The sequence below is a fragment of the Pinus tabuliformis genome, chromosome 5_2 (assembly GCF_031772625.1).
Source record: "Pinus tabuliformis cultivar Carrire ecotype Pingquan chromosome 5_2, CPIR1, whole genome shotgun sequence".
NCBI classification, from domain to species: Eukaryota; Viridiplantae; Streptophyta; class Pinopsida; order Pinales; family Pinaceae; genus Pinus; species Pinus tabuliformis.
Genome location: NC_142306.1, coordinates 653,316,253 through 653,339,098, shown reverse-complemented (window position 1 = coordinate 653,339,098; position 22,846 = coordinate 653,316,253). Strand labels below are relative to the sequence as shown.

The 22,846-nt window shown below is 38.2% G+C and overlaps 2 protein-coding genes across 2 annotated transcripts; both read left to right on the top strand.

Moving 5' to 3' along the window:
- Positions 1 to 5,646: 5,646 nt before the first annotated feature.
- LOC149160748 (uncharacterized) lies at positions 5,647 to 11,107 on the top strand. Its single transcript, XM_089434697.1, has 2 exons — positions 5,647 to 9,775; positions 9,873 to 11,107. Exons 1-2 carry the CDS (start codon positions 5,647 to 5,649, stop codon positions 11,105 to 11,107), a joined length of 5,364 nt encoding a protein of 1,787 aa, XP_089290823.1.
- A 4,192-nt stretch (positions 11,108 to 15,299) lies between these two features.
- On the top strand, positions 15,300 to 18,290 carry LOC149160747 (10-deacetylbaccatin III 10-O-acetyltransferase-like). Its single transcript, XM_089435398.1, has 2 exons — positions 15,300 to 15,899; positions 17,135 to 18,290. The coding sequence occupies exons 1-2, from the start codon at positions 15,447 to 15,449 to the stop codon at positions 18,056 to 18,058; spliced, it is 1,377 nt and encodes a 458-aa protein (XP_089291524.1). The 5' UTR covers positions 15,300 to 15,446; the 3' UTR covers positions 18,059 to 18,290.
- Positions 18,291 to 22,846: the final 4,556 nt, after the last annotated feature.

The window sequence follows — 22,846 nt, the reverse complement described above, 5'->3', positions numbered from 1 at the left end:
AGAGACATAATATTTCTCAATTAATTTAGGATTACATTATCTGTGAAAATTCATAGGAAGTTGAAGAGGTCTACAACATACATCCACATATGGATGGGAAAATAGAAGTAGTCAATAGGACTTTGGTATAACATTTGAGGGCTTACACTAAAAAGCATCTGAAGACTTGGGATGAAAATATGGTATATATACAACAATCTAAAATAGAAAAATACAAATTTGTACTTATCCATGGCCATTTGAAGTTTGTTTTGGATATTTTCCATCTTCACCTTTGGATATTACACATTGGAAGCAAGGAGGAGGGAGGAAGTATCTCACTAGGGATGCTTCAGGCATAGATTTCTTTCCTAGAAGTTCAAACAAAGTCATTTACAAGTACAAGATACATTGATGAGGTCACAAGAAAACATAAGGCTAGGCACAATTAACACATAATACACAATTTATTCAAAGTATTAGATATAGTAGGGTTACAATTCAACAAGGAGAGATTACATGGTCCTCATAAGAAAATCAAAACAATATGATGTGTTCCTCCTTGAGATACTAGAAAATTATAGTGGGAGTTAATTTATATAAACTTAATCTACTTCCATACATATGCACTTACTCAATGGTGATTGTGGAAAATATGAAACTCTATGAGCCTTGTATATTAGATCAAGAAGAGGAGTAGGTCCTACGTTCTGTAGAGAATTTAGCACTAGATGCTCATGAAGAGTTGATTGAGGATATATTTTGGCAAAAGAGACCCATAACTACAAGACAAGGGCACATGAACTTTCATAGATTGGGTTGAAAGTAAAACTTCTGAGAAACGCTAAATGGTACTCTAGGGAGAAGGTAGAGGAAAAATTTCCACACTTCATTCAGTGAAAGCTTTTGTAAATTAACAAAGTCCAAAATGGGGAGTTATCATCCACATTGGTTCATTATATTGTTTGTCATCCATATTGATGCCTTCAATGCAAAAGAAATTGTGAAATCAACTTATATAAGCAATTTTAGTTGTGAGATCCAATTTGGAGAATTGGAGTTAGAAAAGTTCCAAGACCATTTTGAGGCCTTAAATGGCATTTCTGGGTGGTAACAGTTTGTCTCAAAAGCACCACATCCCATGATATTATTCTACACTCTAAGACCTTTCCACCAGTGAAATGATCACGTCAATCAAAGTTTAGACACAAAAATCATGTCTCCCAAAAAATTAAAATTAAAGGAATATTAAAATATAATATTTTGACCCATTATCAATGAGAATGTAATGTATCAGACCCATGATATGGTTGAAACCATTGTATCACACCCTTAAGTTACCGCGACAACCATGAACTATTAGTTCAAATCATGGCACAATGTTAAATTTGGTCTATTCCAATTACAATCACGCCTTTTCAATACTCTCAATCATGCACTTAAACAGCAATAGAAAAAGTAAGCCCCTTGAAGAGGATAACCATGAACTATTAGTTCAAATCATGGCACAATGTTAAATTTGGTCTATTCCAATTACAATCACGCCTTTTCAATTAACTTTCGATCATGCACTTAAACACCAATATAAAAATTAAGCCCCTTGAAGAGGTTTTCCGTTACACCAAAACCTGGAGGCGTTGGTAAATGTTCCAAACCAGTAACTAGGATCCCGAGGGTGGAAATTACGGATTCCATAGAGGTGTGGTGATTCTTCCAACACCCTCCCCTCAAACGCAACTCGGGGGAACCGAACCTGGGTCCAAGCTCTGATACCATGAAGAGGCTTTCCGTTACACCACCACAACCATGAACTATTAGTTCAAATCATGGCACAATGTTAAATTTGGTCTATTCCAATTACAATCACGCCTTTTCAATACTCTCAATCATGCACTTAAACAGCAATAGAAAAAGTAAGCCCCTTGAAGAGGATAACCATGAACTATTAGTTCAAATCATGGCACAATGTTAAATTTGGTCTATTCCAATTACAATCACGCCTTTTCAATTAACTTTCGATCATGCACTTAAACACCAATATAAAAATTAAGCCCCTCGAAGAGGTTTTCCATTACACCAAAACCTGGAGGCGTTGGTAAATGTTCCAAACCAGTAACTAGGATCCCGAGGGTGGAAATTATGGATTCCATAGAGGTGTGGTGATTCTTCCAACACCCCCCCTCAAACGCAACTCGGGGGAACCGAACCTGGGTCCAAGCTCTGATACCATGAAGAGGTTTTCCGTTACACCACCACCCCCCCCCCCCCAAACGCAACTCGGGGGAATCAAACCTGGGTCCAGGCTCCAATACCATGAAGAAGTTTTTCGTTACACCAAAACCCGCAGGTGTTGGTAAATGTTCCAAACTAGTAACTAGGATCCCCAGGGTGAAAATTACGGATTCCATAGAGGTGCAGTGATTCTTCCAACACCCCTCATAAGTGTTATTGCCACCACTTGCAACCCATCGCAATTGTAACACCCTTACATGGGTGGAAATTGCACGTCGTGTCACACCACATAGTTTCCATTGATGATTGCGAGGACTTACTCAGTGCCTTTGGCACCACTTGCAACCCATAGCCATTGTGACATCCTTTCAGAGGTGGAAATTGCACGTCGTGCCACCCCAAATAGTTTCCTTTGATGATTGCGACGGTTTACTAAGTCTTATTGGCACCATTTGCAACCCATCGCCATTGTGACACCCTTACATGGGTGGAAATTTCACGTCGTGTCACCCCATGTGGTGTGATAACACTATCACACAAATATTGACAAGCACGGTGCCCTTTTTCTAAAACGTGGGGTCGTGGCATGTTAGATTTGTAGATCATTATCACTTTCAGCTTCTTTTGATTTATTATGTGTCCCTTGTTATGCAGTTTTCCTCTGGGATCCCCACTATTTATACCGACTGTTATCATTCTCGCTCTCGCTATGCCTACTTCAACGCACTGTTTTAATGAGTTCGTTGGTAGATACATACCGCCGACTCTCACTGAACCAGATTTTCATATTGACCAATCATCTCAACAGCGCTGATTAAGACAAGCCACCGCCAATATTGTAATTAGTTGCAAACTTTTAGTTGCCATGCCATAATTACGTTTGAAACTCGGAGACATGCAGAATTCATCGATTTTTCCCGCGATAATGCTGCTATTTCTATTATTAATAAAACGAGGATATTGTGCCTTCACATCTTACTTGCTATTTATGAAGACCGAAACGATCGTTGACTATCAAAAATTCCATAAAATACGTGCTTCTTTCAACAGCTTTCACATAATCACATCTGAGATGACGACTATTTTGGCATTCCGGGCCCCGGCCGACTGATGCTGTCCATACGTGGAAAGCACATGATAGAGGCCAAAAATTAGATAGCGATGTTTAATCAGTTGATTTTTTATTTTGTGGCCCTCACTTAATAGTTGACTTTGTAATTGAACCTTTAACGGCATTGTCGTAGAACCTGCATAGTGACAAATGAAGGCGGGAATTTCAAATTAAATATCACATCAAATTTAAAGATTTGAATTTGACCGCTTTAATAAGGAATAAAAAAATACTAACGATTATGGAAATTTTTCGTCAATGAGAGGATGATAAATAATGGCATAGTCTAAACATTTTCGTTTTTCGTTTTAAATAGATTTAGATTTTCGTTTTTCGTTTTAAATAGATTTAGGACTTTGCTCTTTGAAAAATCTGCTGAATAGATTATGCAGATTTCAAACTTATTATACTAATAAATTTTCACTAATTTTTAATAAAATATAATAAAAAAAAAAATTAATAATTAAAATCTTTTAATAATTATATATATCAAGATTGAACTGGTGAAGTGGAGGAGGGTTTCGAGGAGCGGAGCGGAGCGGCGGCGGGAGACGAAGTGTGCTAGGGTTTGCAGCACAGGACACCACTGACAAAGGCTGCAGATTTCAGTCAGACAAGGGCGTGAATCCTCATCTCTGCGGGCTCAGTGCTCTGTGGCCTGCAGTCACGGGGTTTTCAGGAATTCTTCGATAAAAACGGGATTCTAAACCCCAGAACACGTCCTGCGAGGAATGGGGGAGCCAAGGGGGGGGGGGGAGACCCCCTCCTTCAAGAACGTGGTAATGGGGGAGACTAGTAAAGGAGGGGGAGAACAGCAATCGGAGAAGGAAGGTTATGTCCCAGTAATGGGGACTCTGTGGCAAAGAAGAATGAGAGGTAAATGTCTGCCACGGGCTCAAAAACAACCAAGGTATGTGGTTCCCCATAACAAATTGGAAGAGTATAATAGTTATATGAAAGACCATGCCATCATTTGCCGCTTTGTTGGGTATTGGCCGTCTGAGAGGGAGCTCCACAGATGGATTGATCAACGATGGAGACCAAAGGGACAGATAGATCTCAAACTCGGAGCCCAGGGTTTTTTTACGGCAATTTTCTCCAACTTAGAAGATAAAGATCGGATATTTGAGGAGGGCCCTTATTTCCTGAATAATGCTGGCCTATTCATGAAGTACTGGGAAGAGCGCTACAATCCCGAACGGGAAACAATGCTTGCGGCACCCGTCTGGGTCAGATTGTTCGGGCTTCCGGACGAGTTTTGGGACCCTGAAACTCTGGAGGGAATAGGCAATACGATTGGGAGCTTCGTCAAAATTGCTGAGGCCACGAAACGAGGTAAGTACAACGCTTATGCGAGAATCTGCGTTTATATAAATTTAGCAGAACCTCTCCCTGAAACTGTAGAAGTAGAGTACCATGATGAAATTTGGAAACAACCAGTCGATTACGAACATATTCCCTTCCGTTGTCGTACCTGCCACGAATATGGCCATTTATTCAGACAATGCCCATTGAATAAAGAAGAAGAATCCAAGAAAAGTCAGGAGGATCAACAAAAAAAGGCTGGAAAAGGTTTTCAACAGGTAGTAAGGAAGAAACGACAGAACAGAGGTATATCAAGGACTCAAACGCAGGAAAAACCGAGAAAAGCAAACAATCAAAACAAATTTCAAATCCTCCAGAGTGAAGATGAAGACTTCGAAGTAAACCTAGAAGATGATGAGGACCCTGAGAATACCCCTATGGAAATAGCGGGAGAAGAGAAAGGAAAGGGTAGTGAGCCAAAATCGAACAAAGAAAACAGGGGAAAAAAATCTGAGGAGGTAACAACAGAACCAGAACAGGAATCTAAGATGGAAGTGGAAATCCCGTCAGAGAATGAAGCAGAAGAGGAGAAAATTATGAGAAGTTTGTTACAAGAATGGAAACACCTGGACAGCAGGTTTATACCTGAAAAACAAAAAGAACTATATAAGGAAGTCTTCAAGAAATACAAAGAGAAAAAAGGAGAGCCCCCGGACTACCTCAGCATGTCAGAAAGTGAACAGGGGAATGAGGATAAAGAAATGATCACCTATGGCAAAAATAGCAGGAAAAGAGGCCGAAAACCAATGAGAGAAACCATCCAGACAGTGGGGGAAATATTGATAAACTCAGGAAAAGTGATACCTCTGTCGGAGGTATTCTTCCCCTCTTACAAAAAGTTTTAAATGATAGTGCTCAGTTGGAATATTAGGGGTTTGCATAGTAAAGGCAAACAGAGGTATCTTAAGGACAAGTTGAAAAAAGAAAAACCTAGTGTGATGATAATACAGGAGACAAAGATGTCGAACCAACAGATTGAAGAAATAATAGAAAAAGGGAGGTTACAGTATCAAGTAATGGGACAAGATGCAATCGGTTCTGCGGGAGGCATCGCTGTCCTGTGGAACCCAAATGAAATCATCATAGAGAACTGGTCAAGTATGAGTGGCATCCTCACTGGACTTGGCAGAATAGTAGGAACCAGTCATCAGGTGGTTATCTCAGGAGTCTATGGCCCCCCGACCCCTGGGAAAAAAGAACAGTTCATAAACAACTTTAAATTGATCCGCAGACTTTACCCTGTAGCTGCTTGGATCATTGGGGGAGACTTCAATTTGATCAGATCTCTGGAAGAGAAGAAAGGGGGGACGAGGAAGAGGGATCACTTCATGGACGACTTCAATGCCATGATAGCTGATCTCAGGCTTATCGACGTTCAGACCATCAACGGGGTCCATACGTGGAACAACAGAAGGGGAGGAAAGAATCAAATTGCTTCCCGATTAGATAGATTTCTAATCTCTGAAGACATTATGAACAAAGATATTTTTGTTGAGGCCAAAATTATTCCAACCCTGGGATCTGACCATTGGCCGATCAGATTAGAGATGGATATCAAGAGGATTCAGGGGAAAAGACCTTTCAGATTCGAATCCTTTTGGCTAAGGGATCCCAATTTCATCAAGAAAATGGAGGAATGGTGGAACCAATGCACCAGTAAAGGTAGATGTAAAATGCATACCTTCCAGCTTAAACTGAAAGAATTGAAAAACAGAATAAAAAAATGGAACAAGGACGAATTTGGCAACATATTCGAGGATAAACAAAATCTGGAAAAGGAAATGGCTGAGCTACAGCAGCAGATAATCTTGGAAGGTAGAACGGAGGTCAGCAGCAACAGGGAAGGAGTCATCCTCGGAAGATTGGAAGAACGACGAAAACAAGAGGAGATCCTCTGGCGCCAGAAATCTAGGATAAAATGGTTAAGAGAGGGAGAAAAAAATACAAAATTCTTCCATCAGTCAATGATCAAACACAGGCAAGGAAACAGAATCCTTTCGATTAAGGATAGGAATGCGAGAAGGGTGGTGGAGCAAAAGGAAATAGAGCAGGTTCTTGTGGAGTACCACAAGGAGATGCTATCAGAACCTCAAGTGGACAGATCGGGGGCCATTCAAGAGATCTGTTCTGCCATCCCTAGTCTGGTCACTGAGGATCAAAACAAAGCCCTCATGAGGGCCGTGACCTTAGAAGAACTGGAAGATGTTGTGAAGACTATGAAAAAAGGGACTGCACCTGGACCGGATGGTTTCACAGTCGACTTCTACCAGGCATGCTGGCACTTCCTGGGGAACGAGATTTTGGCTGTAGTGGAAGAATCAAGAATAAACCAGAAGGTGTGGCGGGCTTTTAACTCAACCTTCTTTTCCCTCATTCCTAAGGGAGACAACCTAGAAGAGGCAAGTGGATTCAGACCTATAGCTCTCTGTAACGTCATTTATAAAATGATAACTTCGCTCATTGCCAAAAGACTCAAACCTCTCTTGGACAATCTTATCTCGGCTGAACAGACTGGTTTTGTGGAAGGACGGCAAATTCTCGATGGGCTGGTGGTAACTCAGGAGGTGATTCACTCCCTAAAGGTTAAAAAACAAAAGGGGATGCTAATCAAATTGGATTTATCCAAAGCTTATGACAGGCTTAATTGGAAGTATTTAGAAACTGTGCTTGCGAGATTCGGGTTCCAACAAAGATGGATCGCCTGGATTCATAACCTGATCTCCTCCCCCCACTTTTCTATTATGGTTAATGGAAGCCCCTCTGAAACCTTTAATGCCTCCCGTGGCCTCCGTCAGGGCGACCCTTTGTCCCCTTTCCTTTTCATTCTTGCCGCGGAAGGACTTGGCAGATTTATTAAACAAGAAAGAATAGCAAATAGAATCAAAGGGCTGAAACTCTGGGGCAACAATCTCCCCTTAACTCATCAACAATTTGTTGATGACATCATGCTGTATGGGGAACCAACGGTAAGAGAAGTTCAAAACCTTAAAAGAATCCTAGACCTATTCTCTGAGGCTTCTGGGTTAGAAATAAATAAAGACAAGTCCTGTATCTTCATCTTCAACACAATGGAGCAGATCAAGTCTCATCTCATTAGAATTCTTGGTTTCAAGAAAGGAGAATTCCCCTCTAAATATTTAGGTAATATTCTGGATCTCACCTCCAAAAAGGTGAAGAATTGGCAAGGAACCCTTGACAAATTGAACAAAAAGGTCTCAAACTGGGCTTTCAGAGTCCTGAATATTGCTGGCAGAGTAGTTCTTGCCAAGTCGGTTCTCCAGGCGATCCCTATATACCCTTTAGCGTGCATGGCTGCACCTGCGGGGGTTTGTGCCAAAATTAGGGAAATAATAAGAAGATTTATATGGAGTGGATCTGATCAGAAGAATAAATGGGCTTTGGTCTCGTGGAAGCAGCTGACAGAGAGAAAAGATAAAGGAGGTTTAGGTCTAAGGGACCCGGAAATTCTTAACAAGGTGTTAGGAGCTAAACTGTGGTGGAGGTGGCTTAATGGTGGAAATGACTTATGGAAAAACATATGGAGGATCAAATATAGAACGCCAAACTCTACAGCCGACATTCTAAGACAGCAGGAATTCCCCAAAGGCTCCTCTATTTGGGATCTTGCCTCCCAAAACAGAGATCTAATTAACAACCATACCTTCTGGGAGATTAGAGGAGGCAGGGAAGCTAACTTCTGGGAGGATAGGTGGCAACAGCGTGAGAGATTAACGAATAACCAGGACCTCCTGCAGATTCGGGGTAGAATTGAAAGAAACAGACTCAGTGTTAAGGATTACTGGAAAATAAATGAAATGTCGGAGGGATGGAGAATCTGGGAAGACCCGGCTCGTTGGGACCCAGATCTGTCCCCTGAACTCCAGGAACACTATAAAAAAGAGATGGGATCAAGGAAAATCCGAGAACGCCATGGGAACGATATCCTTCGATGGGGATACAATATGAAAGGGATATTCACAACAAAGGAGGCCTACTTCTTAAAAGAAGCTCAGAACAGGGATGACAGGAATGTAGAGTGGAAAACTATTTGGGAGAGTAATTGGTGGCCCAAAGTTTCCATCTTTGTTTGGCTATCCTCTAAAAATAAAATTCTGACCTGGGACCGAATTCAGAAGAAAGGTTTCATCGGCCCTTCCCGTTGCTATCTTTGCAACAAGGATTATGAGACCAGAGACCATTTGCTGATGAATTGTTCGTATACAGAGCAACTCTGGAAGATGACCAGACGGCTATTCAACAAATCGGGTCTTCAGATCAGAGATTTCACCGATCTGGTCTTCCAGTGGAATAAGGAAGCCTTTCAAAGCAGGGTTGTCCAGAGGGCTTGGAACCTTATGTCCCCCTTCATTCTATGGATGATCTGGAAGGAACGAAACCGGAGGGTGTTCCAAAACACTGGTAGAAATCCAGAAATTATCTGGGATCAGGTAATTGAAAGTATGCGTGAGACTATCCTGATTGAAAAATGGGAAAATGATGATTGGCAAACAAATTCGGAAGAACAGGAAGTTTTGAACAGGTTAAACCTTAAACTTGAAATGGTTCACTTCAAGCATCCGACCTTCCAGGACATGCGAACTCAAAGTCCAGATAAATTCAGATATCCGCGCGACCCGTTTATCAAACTCAACTTTGACGGGGCCTCGAAGGGAAACCCGGGCGAAGCAGGCTTCGGGGGAATCTTCAGAGACAGCAATCACCAGGTTAGATGGATTTACGCTGAATGGGGAGGGCAGATGACCAATAATGAGGCTGAGTTCTGGGCCCTGCATCAGGGTCTGTGCATTGCCATTAGAAACGGCTATAACAACTTGGAAATCTCCGGGGATTCGAAGATTGCTGTTGATATGTTGAGGAAGCTCAGTAATGGGCAGGCATGGGAGAAAATGGCCAAAAGCTGGCGCACAGCGGGCATTATTCAAGAAATAGCGGGCCTTATCAAACGTATTGATTATAGAATCATTAACCATGTCCGGCGTAAAGGAAATCAGCCTGCTGACTGGCTTGCCAATTGGGGCTGTCGAGGACGTGGCACCACCTTGGACAGCCAATGGAGAGCGGTGGAAGGTAAGCAGGAATGGGAAGAGCTGGCAAATATAATCAAATCCGATCATGAACATGCAACAAATGCCAATGAATGATTCAACGGGTTGGTCCGATTCAGGCAAGTGGAGGCCGCACGCCTCGGGAGGAATTCAGCAGCGACATGCAAAAAGCATCATGGAAGATGGTAGGTTGGAAGATCGTGTCCTTGACGACAGTACAGTGACGGCAGTCGAAGTGTATGGGCGTCAGTACACTCCAGGTAATGTAATTAATGGCTGTTCGATAAGGGGTGAAGATTGCGGTCCGCCAGCCCTCACAGCAGAAGAAATTAACAACGATATGATGACTAAGAGTAATGGCCCTCAGGCGCGTTTTGCAAGGCAGAGGATTACCGGATCAAACGGTTTTTCGACGGAAAATAGTCGCGTTTATTCCCTATGTTGGCCGAAGGATAATACTTTCTGCATATCCATAAATTGGGTCAGGGTGGAGGCTGCAATCAAGCAGCACCAGCGTGCAGAGTCCAGTCAAAGGCATCAGAGAACCAGTCCGTCGGTTATCATGGAAACTAGACAGAAGCTCAGACAGGGGGAAGAGAATCAGAAGGTAGGGGAGGTCAGCAGACGCCGTAAAGGCAAAACCATTATGCAGCAGGACCCTCCTGTTACTGTTCTGGATATTGAGGATGATTCGGATGATGCCCCGGTGCCAGTTGTTGGTAGCAATGGCAGATACCACCGACAGAACGCGAAGGAGGAAGGAGAGGAGCAAGAGGAGGTCCGGCGCTACGGTACAAGGAAGCGCAGCCCGCCAACTGATAAGGAATTTGACGGAAATGGTAAACGCACTAAAATCCAGAAGGGTAAAGGAAAGATGGAGGGGGAAACCTCAGGAGATGGCCAGGGAAGGAAACGGAAACAAAATGAAACTGTTTTACACCGAATTCGCAGGGCTGAAAAGGCTTTTTCTCGTAATGCCAAACCTGCTGTTAGCAATCTCATGAAACACCTGGAAGAAGACTTGATTCAGGAGAATTGGGACGACGAGATGGATGAATGGGAATTCCTCATACCGGACCCGGGGCATACTCGCGGGCGCTTGTCGTTATTCAAGCAGTCGCTCCACATTTACTGGGTTATGAAGGGCCTCTTGGCCAAAGCCTTGGAGCAGATGGCGAAAGAAATGGTCAACCTGGCCAAAGGGGGTCCAGATATCCGCAGGGAACTGGCTTTTCTGCGTGTTGCAATGACCCAACATGATGAGAAGCTGGAGGCTATTCAACAGCGGCTGAACCGCATTCTCCCAGACCCAGAAGATGGAGCAGCTCAACACCCTGATGGCGGCATCGAATAACAGAAGATATGTTTAACATCTTTCATAATATTTTTGGTTTTAGATTTATACCTGTCAGAGATAGTAGAAGGCATGTAATTCAGAACAGTAGGTTTAGCCATAGTGTTAGTAAGGCTCAGGAATGTTTAGCTTTGCTTGCTCAGACCACCAGACTGAGAGCCTTCTATTTTTGGGCTGCTTTCAAAAACTACCGATGGAACTTGGTCCCGGTTTCCCCATGAGGGCGGGCTATGACTGTTTATGATTTGATGTTATGTTTTTTTTTTTTTGATCGAGTAATAGAATGAGAACCACCCAGCTTACAAAAAAAAAATAATTATATATATCAAATTAATTGTCAAATTTCATATTTATAATCTATTGAGGTTATAATCATGGTCTAACATCATATTGTGACAAAGATTTTCACGTCATATTGTTACATGGATTGTCTTCATCTAAAAATCAATCAGCATCCAACATCACATGGTGACAAAGAGTATCTGAATATGAAAATCAACCATGATTTTTGTAGGGTTTATACTATTTATCTTAGAGTTTCTATACATTGAGTTTATATTATTGATGCATTGTGGTTTGATATTATTTGCTTGGATTTATAATATTAATCCAAGGGTTCATATCCGTACGGTATAATGTTGTTAGATCTGAGACTTTTGTGATCCATATTGTAGATAAATGTCTTTTGGAATAATCACATCATTAAGATTTGGTCGACGTTTTGAACCAACCAATGTGGTTCATCTTAAAGAAATCGTACAATCTTCACAAACAAATAGTAAGGATGCATTATTCCCAAGGTTAGCCGTTGAAAACTAACCATTGGAGAATAGTCAAACAAGTAAATAAAATATTAAAATATCAAAACTATTTGTTAAATAAAAATAATATTTTGTTTACTTGTTTGACTATTCTCCAATGGCTAGTTTTCAACGGCTAACCTTGGGCAATGATGCATCCTTACTATTTATTCGTGAAATGATGCATCCTTACTATTTATTTGTGAAGATTGTATGATTTCTTTCACCTTGTCCTGAGGATGAACTACTTTGGTTGGTTTGAAATGTCGACCAAATCATATTGATGTGATTATTCCGAAAGACATTTATCTACGGTATAATGTTATTCATAACGATTTTAATATTAATCTTTGAATTAAATATAAATCCTTGAGTTTAAATAATTAATATAAAAAATAAAAAATAAAAAATAATAATAACAACCATATTAATAGTACTAATTATTTACTAATGACAATAATTATTTTAAAGGATTATAAATCATTATTAATAAAAAATTATTATTATTATTATTATTAGTTTTTATGGTAATAGTTTTTATATTATTTGTAATATTATATATTTATCTATGGTTTGTGTGATAGATATAAATAAATTAGAAAAAAGTCTTTGGATTAATCACATTGTAAGGATTAGGTCGATGTTTCTAATTAACCAATGTGGTTCATCCTCAGGATAAATAGCATAGATGCATCAATGTTCAGTGTTAGCCGTTAAGAATTAGTCGTTGGTGAAGTAAAATTATTTAGGAGAGATTAACTAGTGTTTAGTCAGAAACTAGCCGTTATGTAAGATAAATTAATTTTAAATAGAAATATAATCTAAGAAAAATATTATAATAACCTATGGTTGACCTAGACAATGTGAAAAAGGAAGAAAATTAAAGTGAGAGCTAGAAACCACCTTTTACTTAATTTCCAACCATCATCTCTATTAAGGTTTTTGGCATGCCTCTCAATCTCAATGGCTTCCCTAAGTTTCCTGTGGTGGAAATGACTAATTTTAGCAATGACCTTAGATTCTTCAATGCAGACATGGTGTTTAGATTGCTCAGCATGTTTTGTAAGCGCTGAACATGTTTGAGCCTAGGGTATGTTTGAGCCTAGGGTCTCCTTTATTTTAGTATTCCCTTAAAATTGTCCTTTTTATAGTTTTGGTGAATAAATAAATAAATAAATACATACATACTTGCATGATTATTATTGAATTTGTCAATATTATATAGAGCTTTTACCATCATTCCCTGATTAGGCTTAGCCCCACTCTTTAACCTTTTTTTTCAACCTAATTTTATTATATTATTCAATTATTTTTCAACTAATACTATTAATATTATTATTTACTTTATCATGGTAACGACTAGTTTTCTTCCTTTTTCACATTGTCTAGGTCAACCCTAACTTATTATAATATTTTTCTTAGATTATATTTTTATTTGAAATTAATTTATCTTGACAATTTCAATAATAAATTATTAATTATTACATAACGGCTAGTTTTTGACTAAATACTAATTGATCTCTCCTAAATAATTTTACTTCACCCACATGAACATTGATGCATTCATGCTATTTATTCTCTCAAATGGTGTGAATCCTTACAATGTGATTAATCCCAAAGACTGTTTTCTAAATTATGAATCACAAAAGTCTTAGATCTAAGAGATATAAATAAAATTTTCTGTTTATATAGACCATATTAAAGTAATTAAATGTGATTGTGCTATAAATATATACACCAAGTTAACTGGTCAAATTCCATATCTACAATCTAATATAGATGACCGATTTAATCAATATTCATTAGCAGTTTGGCCATGGATTAATCTGTGGTGCATAATGAAAGCGTAGCAGCCACGTACAACCACGAAGTTCAAATTTAGAAGATTATTGTAAAATGATTACTATGGCACCAAAATCTAACCCAAATAAATATATTTTAGGTCTGTATTATTGAGCACCGGGATAAATCTTTGAGGGACGTGTGTTTATTACATCAAAAATTTCGAAAAGGGACCACTGCTTGTTAGATCCAATATTTCAAGATTCAGATACAGACAGTCTCAACATTTAAGAAAAGCACGGTTAAGATAACTAGATCCTTTCAAGAAGTAACAAAGTAAAATTCTTTCAATAATTAAACAACGAGATTCTTTCAATAATTAAACAACGACTTCTTGGAGATAATTCTTTCAATAATTAAGCAACGACTTCTTGAATATCTCCAGAACGATTGGATAATACAAAGCTAATGACAGTGGAGTCCAGTTTGAGATTTAGTGAAACATCCTGGAGACGACTTCCAATCGAATCTATATCAAGTGGGACATTTTGATGCCAATAGCAACCTTCTGCCAAATGTCAAAGAGTCTTAAATGCAATAGAAATAAAAATGCAGTGTTGCTGTTCACATTGAATCAAAAAACCCCGTATCACTCTCACAAACTCGTGTTGCAAAACCGAACGATCTTTCGAAAAATTGGTGCTTCCCAAAAAATTTTTAACATAAAATTTTAAGTGTTGGATTTTCACATTTATTTTATTGGGAACCTGGATTAATTGTTATTTTGGGATCTATTTTAGGATCACTCATAAATGTAATGATAACTGTTTGGAAGTTTACTAAGCTTGTTGATATCAAATCCTTAGCCCAGATTCAATTTCGCAATTTAGGTTTAAAAAATTTAAGGGTCACTCTCCACCATGGAACCACTCAAAAATTCATAAAAATATTGATAAGGGTTTTAAAGTTTACCAAACCTAACAATACACTATTAACAGCCACTCTCCACCATGAGACCACTCATAAAATCATAAAAGCAATCATAATGGCTTGAAAGTTCACTAAACCTGAACATAAACTGGGCTGTTTTTGAAAGGAGTCGTCTAAGGACTTTGAGGAATTGCGAGATGGCCAAAAGTACGGCTAAAAGTGGCCAGAATCCGGGTAAAGAAAGTTCAAAAAATCTTGTAAATGTAGTGTTTGAATCACGTTTTTGATGGTTGAAATAGATTCAACACGATCAAAAACTTTTCAAGCACTTAAAGTTATGAAATTTGACAGCTTGTACTTGGATTTACAAAAATCCAAAAATTTGCAAAAATATAACAAATTTCCAAATAATTTATTTTTTTTCCCTTTTCTTAATCGTTTGGACGGCGTTTTGAAAGCATATCGCAATTTTATAATAAGTGTGGTACGTCCCAGTCAACTGAGGTCACATCAGAAAAAGGTTGAAAGCCTTGTATACCTACCTGTACAGAAAAGTTAAGTGACGGCAACTACTAACGACCCGTTTACATAATTTTCCTAATATCCCCACTTATAAATTGCAGTCCACTGGAGAGCCGAATACACGATCATATTGTTTATGTCAATCTTCCTAGCTTCTTATTCTTCTAATATTCCTATAGTTTCTCAGCGAACATCTGGGAAAGTTCGAATAGCTTCAGATCTTTTCTTTATTAGTACTCTGGCCATTTCCATTTCTGATTTAGATTGTCGATAAAGCGGCCAGCATCCAAATTCTGCTTGAAGTAATGGGCAAGTCTGAGGATGGGGCTGACAATATCACTGGCTTATCTGTAACTGCACTACAGCCCATCATGGTGACTCCTGCTCAGACTACTCCTAAGGAGGTCCTTTACCTGTCAAACATAGACAATCAAGATGGAGTGAGAGACACGTGTCAAACCCTTCATGTGTATGGCGCTTGTCCAACGAGCCACGGGGACCCAGCCCACGTTATCCGAGATGCGATCTCCAAAGCTCTGGTTTACTACTATCCTCTGGCTGGACGGATGAGGAAAACCTTTAATGGGAAGCTTGAGGTATGTTGTACAGGAGAAGGGGCCATGTTCGTTGAAGGCACTGCAAACTGCAGTCTGGAGGAAGTTGGATACCTAGCCCAACTGACACCATGCTTGAAGCAACTGCTCTACGAATATCCAACGGCGTACGAGCATCATGATATTCCTCCTCTGGTTATTCAGGTAAAAAACATAGAACCCTTCTTTGGGTTGTTAGACCGATTTCCTCCGACTCTTTAAATTTGATCATAACGGATAACTGATACGCCACGACTTAAGAAATAGCTAACGTTATAATCTGTAGTTCGCATGAATACTCGGTGATAATTTTCTGTATTTTTAAGTTCGTATTACAGTTGTAAGCATTGATTCTTATTTAAATAATTAGAAATGTTCGCATTTAAATAATTTAAATTATGATACTCTGAAAAATTAAAATAATTTGTTTTTATTAATAAATTTTAGTTATCAATTTATATATATATATTTAAATTTTAAAAATTTTAACTTAAAATTTAATATTATTTTACAAATTTAAATTTAAATTTTTATTTTATTAATAGATTTAAACAAATAATTATAATTGATTTATTTAATTTTTTTAATGGAATTGAATTTATTTAATTTTATTATTTTTTTTGGTTGTATTTAATTAGATTTGGATTATCTTTATGATATTTTGAAAAATTAAAATAATTTGTTTTTATTAATAAATTTTAATATATATATAGTTATTATATATATATATAATTTTTAATTTAATATTATTAAAAACTTTATTTTATTAATAGATTTAAACGAATCATTATAATTGATTTATTTAATAAATACAGGTACAATTTTATTAAAAAACAATAGAATAGTGGATGAATTCCCCACATAGATATATATATAACATTTTGTTTTCTTAATTGAATTTAACTTATTTAATTTTATTTTTTTGGTTCTATTTAATTAAATTTGGATTATCTGTAATTTAAATTTAAAATTCAATATAATGATGATAATTAATATTACGATTAAATTTTAAAAATTTTCAATATTATAAAATATTTAGAAAATCTATGAATTTACTATGATAATTGAATTTAACTTTTTCAAATTTGGATTTAGATTATTTTGAATATAAACTTAAAAGTTAACCTAATAGAATAATCCATCACTGAAATGTGTCAAATTCTTTTAGCCCCTAAAATTACTCGTGATACAATTATTATTATTGTTTGTGTTTAACTTCGATCACCCATAAATATCACTTACCCAAAAAAAAAAATTATTGATCACAGTGTGATGAGCCAATCACAAAGTCTGTTGATACAAATATTTTATTTTTCCTCACTAGGTTTTGATGCTTGAACATCATATGGTTCTTAATTTTTCAAGGCGTAATCTCATTTATGGTTCTTCTTGGGCTGAAGGTGACCCGTTTTCGTTGTGGAGGGTTCGTTCTCGGTCTTTGCCTCTCGCACTGCATCATTGACGGGCTAGGTTTCTCACAATTTCTTAAGGCAGTAGCTGATATTGCCAGGGGAGAGCCCCATCCATCTGTAACACCGCAATGGAAGAGAGAACTTCTTAAGCCACGATGCCCACCCACAGTCAATTTCGATCACAAAGAATTTGGTGGCGATAACCCAAGCAGAAGTTGCCTCATCGACGTAAATGCTGCAGGAGGTCTAGTCCAGGGCTCATTTGTGCTCACTGCTCAATCTCTAGATAAACTCAAGACGAATGTTTTAGCAGCAAAGACCAAAGATATTGATGAAGAGTATTTACATTGTTCAACATTTGAAGCCTTGGCCGCATTCGTGTGGAAATCAAGGGTGAAGGCTCTCAAAATTCCTTGTGATGAGCAAGTACGCCTTCTTTTTGCTGTAAACGTGAGAAAGGTGTACAAACCACCTCTCCCGGAGGGGTACTACGGTAACGGTTTCTTCGGTGCTTGCGTTGAGGTTTCTGCTAAAGTTGTATTGGAGGCTTCGCTTTGGGATCTAGTGAGAATGGTGAAGGAAGAGAAGGCGAGACTGACAGATGAATACCTTAGGTCTGCCATAGATTTTCTTGAGCTCCATAACCCTAAACCTAAAGTTGGGCCTCCTTCCGCAACAGAACTGTATTTGTCTGACTGGAGCCGCATGGGATACTCAATGGTGGATTTGGGCTGGGGTGAGGCAGTGAACGTGACTCCAGCGAGCTTTCCATTTGTTCATGTTTGCATTTTCGTTCCACCTCCAAATACAAATACAGATGATAAGAGAAAAAATGGCATCAGAGTTATTACATGCTTGCCCTTTGAAGCAATGGAAATATTCAAGTCAGAAATGGGAAAGCTTGAAATGTAACAGGTAGCAGTTGATTTCCACCATAATCTTTAGTTTACTGTAGGCTGCAGTAAGAATGGGAAGTTACAGATGAATTCACATCACTGTCCCTTCAATTTCTGTGCATTTTCATCAGTGTCTGTTTCTATAAATCAGCACTACAACTATGTGCTTGTTTTCAATAATCTTGAAATACAAAAGTTTGATTGTGTGTATGGCCATTGTCCGTTGTATTTTGAAGGTAACTTCTTGCTTCCAAGAAGTATCTTGCTCAGTGTTGCTTTTGGAAAAAAAATTAAAAAACATGCTCACTGTTGGGCAATTGGCAAGGCTGGATAATTCATGATTATATAAAAAAATTCCACAGAGAAATGGTTTATATCGTATATTGAAATTGCCCTTGATGCCATATCTCCAACCATAACATAATACATGCTCGGGAGGGCAACCCTTAACCCGATCGCAGAGTCTCTAAATCTGGTTGCGTGGCTGCTCGGCCCCCCTCTTCGTCTCCGTTCACATAGACGCATGTTAAAGTTTATTAGTGATCGCCATAAATGTTTTGCAGCCGGAAATACATCCTATACTTCGTATTTTGTTAGGTGTGTTACGTGTTATGTCAGTCAAGTCTATTGTCCTCGTGCCCTCTAATGAGGATGGACTTACCCATTTCATCTTGTTTTCATCTACCTGAATTAGTTCCTTCAATAATCGACATAAGAAATTGTCGAAACAATTAAGGTAAATAATTGTTTATGATAAATATTTAATTACTTGGTTAAATCATAATAATAAATGATAAATATAAAATAAAGCTCTCAACCATTCAATTGCTTTGATTACCATAATGCATTTTGTATCTTATCTTAGCTTAAATTTTAAGAAATAAAAAGTCTAACAATACAATAGCGAATAGGAATCGAGAAAGCTCATGTCTTATAATAATTTTGTATTAAGGGAATCATATACTTGAATTATTTTTATAATTTAATTAAATTGTAGTAAGATTTCTGGACATGATCATAGTTTTATTATAAAGCAAGTTTTATAAAAATTTAAGAATGTAATTCAATTAAATTTTAAATGAATTCAAATTTTAAATTCACAAAATCAAAATTTAATTGAATAGGGTTTTGGTTTAGATTTTTTTTAAGTAAATAAAGCTTACTACTTATACTAATCGTAAAATTTTATTGGAAATAATATATTTTTAGTTACACCCAATCACTTATTTACTTATGGTTATGAGCATTTTAACAATGTATTATTTATGGTCAATTTGACACTGCACCATTTAGTGTCAATCCAAAATTAAATAAGCTAAAATTTTAAGCAAAGTCTTTCAGTAGAAATCACATAAGAGAATTTTTTTGGCCGATGGGTTCGAACCAACAAGTCTAGTTCACACTTGTTGGGGGTTCGAACCAACAAGTCTAGTTCACACTTGTCGGTTAGAAATGCGTTGGCCAAAAAAATTCTCTTATATGATTTCTACCAAAAGACTTTGCTTAATTCATTATAGATCATAGAATCGGAATACAAAAGCTAAATATTATTAGAAATATCTTTATTTCTTTATGAGCTTACCTAAATGTCAATATAAACCGCTATTTACATATAAAACAAATGCTCTACCTTTATAACTATATCAACCCAAACAAATTTAAAAACTCAAAAATTCATGAAAAAATATATATGTTTATTTTTAATATAAAGTATAGTAAAAATATAAATTCACAAAAAAAAAAACCTATTATGGAAGTGTTTTTATATGAAGTTAATATAAAAAGGTTATCTAACGCATTGAATTATCTTATAAAAAATCATTTTAGAAATGATGGTGATGAAATGCACTCACAAAAATTAATTATGGTAAATTATTTATATTTATAAATTAATAAATATAAAGGAAGTTGGATACCTGGCCCAACTCACACTGTGTTTGAAGAAACTGCTCTACCAGTGTCCACTGACATATGAGCATCATCACATCCCTCCTCCAAACTGTTAGGTTTTCCAGTCTAAATTGAAATGCTATTTTAAGTTTAGTGTTCATGAATAAAGTTAAACTAAAATAAGTTATTTGCCGGTTTAAAGAATCTTAAAAATGGGAATCTTACATATTTTATTTATATTTATTTTTCATAATATTCTAAATTAATTTAAATTATTTTAATTTTAGATATAAGTTTTAACGAAATTAAATTCATCTATGTTAGATGATCCAAAAATACAATTTTATCATAGGTTATAAAATTAGAATAAAATAATTATTAATTTAAGATATTAAATTAATAATTATTATTCTAGAATGTTTAATTATTTAATGGAGACTTTTAGAATTAGCATATTTTTGTAACCAGATATGACTCTCCAAATGTGTTGTATCTTAGGCTCTATTTTAGGAGATTTGTTAGCTAGTTGATTTGAATAGCATTATTGTAAATGGACACTTGTTTTTTTTTTTTTTTTTCTCGCTAAAATACTAATCTATTATATACAGAACAAAAGAAACAGTACATTCAAGAGATGCATCCTCAGAGGCCTGAATTTGGCACTCTGGTCTGTTTGAGATCAGAATGGGCTACCTTCGCAGAGGTGCCATGACTAGTTGAGACCTTCCATACCAGGGTTCTTTGTACTTCAAAAAACTTCATCCATGTCAAACTAGAAAGCCCACGCAGGGGCAGCAAAATATCAACTACAATATCCCACGCAGGGGCTTCAAAAAACTTGAAACTAACAAACATTAAAAACTGAAAATATGAACCGAACGCCGAGTTAAAACCTGAGAGTCGCTGAGGCTGGTGAATCTGCTCAGGAGACCAGCTACTCCTCCGGTTCCTCTTCGACGATCGGATACCACCCGAATCGACTAATTTCCCCCGCAGAAGGGAAGGGGTCAAGGTAGGTGTCGGCCTGTTTGGACGTAGATGCCTCCTGAGGCTGAATACGGCTGGGGGCCTGAACCGCTTCCTTCCCAGGCGAGGCCTGGACCACCTCCACTTCCTTCCCAGGCGAGGCCTGGGCCAATTCTGGCCTTTCGCCCTGTTGCATCCCTTGGTGGCGGTGCTCATCATTGACGGATTGTGCCTCCTCCAGAAAAAGTACTGAGACATGGGCATTGATGCGGGGTCTGTCCATCGAGCTATTGAAGGCAAAAATGGCTGAGCCGAATGCAGGTGCAGGGACTGAGTCCTGGTCCGGGCTGTAAGAGTCCATGAATTGTCTGGATTGGATAGGATGAGCGGCAGGAAAGCTATGGCAGCGGCAACGACAACAATAGGACTGGGAACCTTCAGCAGGCGTCCGAGAGGAGCCTCCTCGTGTAGTTCCTCGTCGGCTGAGCATACGCTCACGGGGACGAGCCATTGCTGCCGGCGCACTGAGGCTGAAGAGCGAAATGGGGTGGGGAGGCGGCAATGGCAGAGAGGCAAGCGGGAGGCGAGAAATGAAACAGAGGCGAAAAACACACAGAGGTCTTTCAGTACCAGAATTACATACAGAATGCAATGGAGCGGGAGATAATGCCTCCGGGAGGGCCAGAGACCATACCAACACCTGAACAGAGAATACCGAACGCCAAGCATGAAACTGCTTGTGCTGAACCCCCTCCTCACCTTTCTTAAACCCTGCAACCCATTCTCGAACCGCGAATGCCATAACTGCTCTCTGCTGACGGACCTGCAACTTGAATGCGGCAATGAATGCCGACCTACGGTGAGCCTCGACCTATATTCCATGGCGGCGAACTGACGGGGGAGAATGTCCTTATACCTGAGGCATCACATGCCTGGCATGTGTCTCCTCGCTATCTGCTGGCGTGTCACCCGCATCCGGGGGGGTAAATGGACACTTGTTATTTAATAAGTGATCCATAATTAGAGGTAGTTAGGACATGGAGCTTATAAATAGCTCATTGCAAGAGTGTTTGGTTGTTCGGGTGTAAACTCTTGCAAAATCAATTATGTAATTATCTTTTTTCTGATTAATAAAATTACGTGTCTGAGGACACTTCTGCCATTATTGTGGTATCAGAGCTCCAGTAATGCTGCAGTTGATTTGAGAAGGAGATTCCAGCTCTACAAGCTTTTGGAAAACTCCATTGAATTGTTCAACGAATGACTGGTATGAAAGTTGTCAAGTTTTTGTTACAAAGAGGGGAAATGTGGTTATTTTGTTGATTTTAGATTTTTAAATCTGAAAATCAATTTTGTGAATTATTATCAAAACTGAGTTGAAGATCATTTCCCAATCACCGAATTCCATTGAATTGTTTTTGTTGAAAACTGCGTTGAAGATCTTTTCCCAATCGCCAAATTCCATTGAATTGTTTGTGCTGAAAACTGTCTTGAAGCTACATAGAGCTCGTTGTCAATGTGGTGAAAGTTGCGTTGTCAATATAATTTCAGCTGTAGATGAGAGCCCGTGGACTCCATGAGTCCCCACTGTCTGCAACCAAATGAAATGCTTGTGGCATCCACGTGTAGCCGCGTGCTCGGTGACCAAAGAGAAGTAATTTTCTGGCTGCCGGAACATTGTTAATTGCCTGTGAATTGATGGTGTCCGAAACTTTATAATGGAAATACAAATCCAAGTCGTACAGAGAGTTTGTAGAGTTTGTTGCAGGTCGATGAGAATATATTTTTTGTAAACAGTATCACGTTTGGAGTTTGTTCAGCTCTGACCCTTCTGTGCAGGATTTTTGTATAGCGGTGGACACAAATCACAAAATTTATAGCATATGGAGTCTTCTTGTTAATGGCATAATTGCTATAAACCCAGCTCCTCAACTTATCAGCCTAAATG